Here is a 5,201-nt window from a genome sequence, read left to right on the forward strand (position 1 = left end):
GGGATATCAGTGACTTAATTGATTGCTTCTTTTGACTCCCTGTTGAGAGCCGGCCGCACTTGCACCTTGGAGCGGCTTTATTCTATCTATTTTTATGTTTTTATTTCGGGCTATGCCCTTTGTACATTTGTACTCCAAATCTATTGTAGGTTATTGTAGGTTGTGGTTGATTTTAGACTATGTCATACTTAGAGATTTCCGTTGTGTAGCTGTAAAGCTTTCGGCTGTATTTGTGATTATAATTATATCTTATGATTTATGATATCGCGTCATAATGAGACTTGGAATTAGTATGCCTATTGGAGAGTAACTCTTTAAGTGCCAATTGCAGCTTATGAATTTTGACAACTTTATTGATCAAAAAGTTAACTGTTGGAACAAGAAAATCATTGCTGAAATCTTCAAAAGATTTTAAACATCTCTCAATTATCAAACAAACTCATCCATCATGGGTGAGAACCATTTTTTTAATTAAAAAAACAGTGACGGTAAAAATTTATCCTTCTCTAGTGAAACTTATCTCTAGATTCTAGACAACAATAGAAAAGAAAAAAAAAACTAATCTTCGGGAAAAAATCCCCGTGCATTCTCTAACTTTAAATACTTTTACTCTTCATGGTTAACCTATTCATTGAAAAAAGATAGGATTACTCTGCATTCATTATTTAAACCGACTGTAATTATTTTAACTCTAAAGAATTGTTTGTAGAAAAAAATCCTTAAAACTTTGTAAAATAGCTTTTACAATTTGACGTGTTTGTTTACGTATTGTCTTAATTCTTTTTAAAGTTCTTCAAAAACCTTTTCAATGAAGAATCCAAAGAGGCAGTTCTGAAAGTTGCTCTCTCACGTACAAAAAACTCACAAATTTTGTGATGAAATAGCTTTGCTGCTGCCACTTGCTAAATATTATTAGTTTTTTAGTTTATACAAAAAAAAAAAATGTAAAAGAATTCCGTTGCCGGGAATTGAACCCGGGTCTTTCGGGTGAGAGCCGAATATCCTAACCGACTAGACTACAACGGATTGTTGCATAACAATGTTCACAATGACACACAAAGTGCTTGCGTAGAGCGAAAATCCAAGCAAAGCAATCAAAGCAATTTTTGAGTTCAGCAGTATGAAAAGAATTACCTCTTACCTAATGGGCTAATTATAAGCAAGGCGTACGATGTAAAAGGACGGTGAATCAGTAAAAACAATAAACTATGATACATAATCAAACAGTTCCAATTGCTGAGTAATTTTTGTGGATTGTTGTAGTCTATTTGGTGCATTGAGGCTTCAAACTCCTGAATCCAACATCTCTCATATGGTACCATTTAAGTAGCATTATAATTTAGAGTTTCTTGCCTTAAAATTGTCAATCATATCAACAATACTCTGAATGCGATGAACCTGCCAGGAGATGTAGAATCTATAGTCAGAGACATCACTCAAGCACAATCCAACAATGGGTTCATTGGATCCGTAGATCCCAATGATTCCCGTCCAATCACATTTATATATATGTGTGTGCAAAACAATAAGTATAGATAGAATTAGATATACATTTCAAAACTCACTTTCTCGGCACACGACTCAAAACCCACAGCGTTTAAATATTGAATCCATCACTACTCAAGAAGGGCATTACGTTTTTCTTCTCCATGATACAAAAGATTGATGCATCCCTTAAATCATCATTTAAAGAAAAGTCTCTTTTGAAGGTAAAAATTCTCATAACTTAATACAAGAAATCAAGTTCAGAAACTGAAACTAATATACAGCCAACTGTGCTGCTATTCCACGCATAATTGGATAATTAGGCTGATTGACAAACTGGAATGCAAAAATTTTGACCTTTGAACCATATATATTTCGAGCAATTCACACATAGTTCAGTTATTTTAATGTGACAAAAAGTAATTGGTGCCTAAGTTGCTCGGACTCGGGTGCGGGTGTCCGATACGGGTGCGGATCTAGAGGTCAGATCTTTCATGATCTAAATTTAAAGATTCGGGGGTACGGATACGGATGCGGGGATTCAGCTAAAAATAATTCAATTATTTAAAAATAGAGTTATAAAAATATGTCTAAATTATGATACATTATGTGAAAAACTTATAAGGTATTCCGAGAAGGAGAAAATATTGAACAAGAGTAGAATTTTAGAAGGAGATAAAAGGAAAAGGACTGACATAGAAATGTATATATACAAGGTATTCCATTTTCTTCCATATCACCCTAGCTTTTGATTTGTTTTCAAAAATTATTGTATCTGTCCCAAATTTCTCCGTTGATTTTGGTCAAAGTACCCAAAATCGGTTGACCAGATCCGACACGGATCCCACACCCACATCGTGTCGACACGGGTGCGGCACTGCAAGTGAAGAGTCCGAGCAACTTAAATTGGTGCAACTCTGAAGATTGACCTGGAAAACATCTGGCTGAACCTATTTGCTACCACTAAATCTAGATCAGAAGATGTTGCAGCAAAGGGGTAAGGACTAGCAACTCTGTTTTTAATGCTATATTGAGATACTTATTTGATGCTTTGTGGATGATTAGTAACTAATTTTGCCTTAATACTAGCTTTATAAAGTATGCACCAACTCACCTCCTTCCTCCTCTCAGCTCTTGCTTCTCCATCTGCCTCAATACTATCCAGTTTAAGAAGCTGAATCATGAACGACTCGGTAAGCACCACAAATTCTCTGTCCTCAACTTTAGTACCTCTTTGCATAGCTTCCTCTATGACCGAAACCTACATGCACAAGAAGTACAATTTACATAATCAAGAATTCCTGCATCTGAAGGAAACCAAACAAAACCCTAAGGTTAATTTCACAAATGTTCATGTGACATACTGTTATAAAGTCATATAGTTAAATTTTCCTAATAAAAAAAATGCTCAATTATGCTTATACGTCACAGAAAATAACGAACGCCGAAAAATGCTAAACCCGTCTCCGAATCACAAGTTGACCGTAACTTCAACAACTTACCTTACATACTATTCACATGGAACCCCTTTTTTTTGTGGAAAAAAAGACCATTCTTTGACCCTCTTAAAAAATGTCAAAAGAAAAACACATGATGCGCCACATAGTGCAAAACACCAAGTATTAGGTTGGTTTGGAAAAGAGCGGTTTAATAGTTTTTTAGTGGATATTATATAAGGCAATTTCGTGGCTATACTTGTATGACAATTTTAGATATGTGGCAATTATGTTTTCTGAGACCGAATTTGGCATTTTTCAGTGTTCTCATTTTCTGTGATACATATGTCTAGTTGAGTTATTTTTCCATATTAGATTTATAACTTTGGTACAATAAAATAAAAGTTAAACGATCATCCGCGAAAATTATCCCGAACTCTAGTGCCAACATTGATTTGCAAGAATACTTACATACCCTGTGTGAGAGCTTATCGACTTCTACTCTTACTCCTGCAACGGCTTCACAAGAGACAGAGGTATTTTGAATATTATTCCTCTCTTTGCTTGCTGGATCCTCCAATACATTTGGCATGTCCTGTACAACAGCAATGTGTAAGAATTCATTGTTATCCTTTTCTTTTCCTAGGGACAATAGCCTCTGAACTGTAGGATGCAGCCCAGTTCTATCAAAGAATTTTCTTCAGGTCCCACGCATTTGATTAACACAAATTAAAGCAATTAGTTCACAATCTTTTTTTAAAAAATAGCTAGTAAATATTGGTAGGCCAATATGTCAATATCTAGATTCAGTATCCAGAATGTCACAATAGTTAATCAATGGTAGAGCAAGGATTTTTAACAAGGGGAGTTTAAAAAAAAATGCAAGAATGACACATCTGGGATCCAAACATGTAGCTCCGTCCTTGCTGCTAATTGCCACCCGCAGGAATTAGTTATTCTTCCATACTAAAGTAAACTTAGGTTTTTACTTAAAATGACAATGTTAGTGGCTGCAGGTGCTTGTGGGGAGTCTACTGTCTAGCTATAAAACAAGAGCAATCATAAACAACCAATTTCATAGCACGCTCTTTGCAGATTTAGTGTTGTATATAAATCAGACAGATGAAGGTTCACATACTTTTCACAATCAAAACAAATAAAATCCTAGGCTTATGTTTTACTTTCTCGAAGTTGAGAACTTAACTGACATGAGTAAATAATCAAACAAGATCATGACATCAAGATATACCGGGTTAACTTTGGAAAAAAGTAAATATAAGATATATCGGGCTAACAGAACTATGAAAATCCCATCTAATTAAATAGGCTCTTAAATATCAACAACAACATTAATATCAACAACAACGTCTCAATCTCAAGCAAGTTAGAGTCGGCTACATGAATCATCACTGCAAAGAGTGTATGAAAATAGAGGCAACAACAACAACTACACCTCAGTCCCAAACAAGTAGGGGTCCGCTATATAAATTATCAAATCCCACTGAGCATGTTTCTCTATTCAAATTCCTCTCAGGCCAACATTACATAAATTAAAAATAAAATTACTAAAAATTCTCTAGTATTTTCTACTGGCATAAAATTTCTAATAGAGGCAAAGAAGGAAAAGTAAGCATCATAGAAAACTTCACGAAGTACCTCTTGATGTAAAACCTGGGAACGCATAAGCATGATCTTAGCACCATTTACAACCCTCGACGACTTCAATGTCATTTCATCCACCAAAACTTTCCCTGTCCGTGAAAAACACACAAATTGTGGAAACTATCTAATTCAAATGAATACTTATACACAGATAACAGTTGAATTTATTAGTCAGTCCAAAAATTCCAAAAGAAATGATACCTTTATATATTTAGGAACAATTTAACTTTAAACTTCATCATTTATAAGCACAGAAATGTCAATGACTTGTTTTAGACTACAAATTTAAAATTGTTGCTGTCTTTCTTAAACTTCATGCCTTGTCAAATACCTTAATTCACGGATATTCAGCACTTTGTAGTTCCAATTCAGTAAAAAATAAAGCTTGATAGGGTAGAATTGAAAGAAAGTAACCTTTGAAAATAAGTTTTTGACTGCGAGGGAGGACATTAGTAAGAGCTTGAAGGAGAGACTTGAGGTGTTCGACGGTGGACTCGTCGGAGATTTCCACCGGCATCGATCGGCCGCTGAACTTAACGTTCACCGTTATCGTGCTCCGATTATCAGTATCGCTTGTGCCCTCTTTCTCCATTTCTCTGTCTTTTTCCTTTTGAGGTA

At 35.0% G+C, this 5,201-nt stretch overlaps 1 protein-coding gene and 1 non-coding gene across 2 annotated transcripts; both read right to left on the minus strand.

The window, feature by feature from the left end:
* Window positions 1-953: 953 nt before the first annotated feature.
* On the minus strand, window positions 954-1,026 carry TRNAE-CUC (transfer RNA glutamic acid (anticodon CUC)). The gene has a single exon. It is a non-coding gene; the product is annotated as a tRNA-Glu (tRNA).
* On the minus strand, window positions 1,027-5,201 carry LOC104099800 (plant intracellular Ras-group-related LRR protein 8-like). The gene is made up of 5 exons (XM_009606905.4): window positions 4,998-5,201; window positions 4,578-4,672; window positions 3,397-3,516; window positions 2,600-2,746; window positions 1,027-1,398 (listed from the first exon to the last, which is right to left on the minus strand). The coding sequence occupies exons 1-5, from the start codon at window positions 5,173-5,175 to the stop codon at window positions 1,333-1,335; spliced, it is 606 nt and encodes a 201-aa protein (XP_009605200.1). The 5' UTR covers window positions 5,176-5,201; the 3' UTR covers window positions 1,027-1,332.

The sequence above is a fragment of the Nicotiana tomentosiformis genome, chromosome 2, assembly GCF_000390325.3.
Source record: "Nicotiana tomentosiformis chromosome 2, ASM39032v3, whole genome shotgun sequence".
Lineage (NCBI taxonomy): Eukaryota > Viridiplantae > Streptophyta > Magnoliopsida > Solanales > Solanaceae > Nicotiana > Nicotiana tomentosiformis.

Excerpts from the sequence above, each read along its gene's own strand:
- LOC104099800 (XM_009606905.4), bottom strand. The coding sequence starts at position 5,175 with ATGGAGAAAGAGGGCACAAGCGATACTGATAATCGGAGCACGATAACG. Across the intron at positions 3,517-4,577 it reads CCCAGGTTTTACATCAAGAG|GACATGCCAAATGTATTGGA; the intron begins GTACTTCGTGAA and ends GCTGTTGTACAG. Across the intron at positions 1,399-2,599 it reads GAGCTGAGAGGAGGAAGGAG|GTTCATCGCATTCAGAGTAT; the intron begins GTGAGTTGGTGC and ends ATCTCCTGGCAG.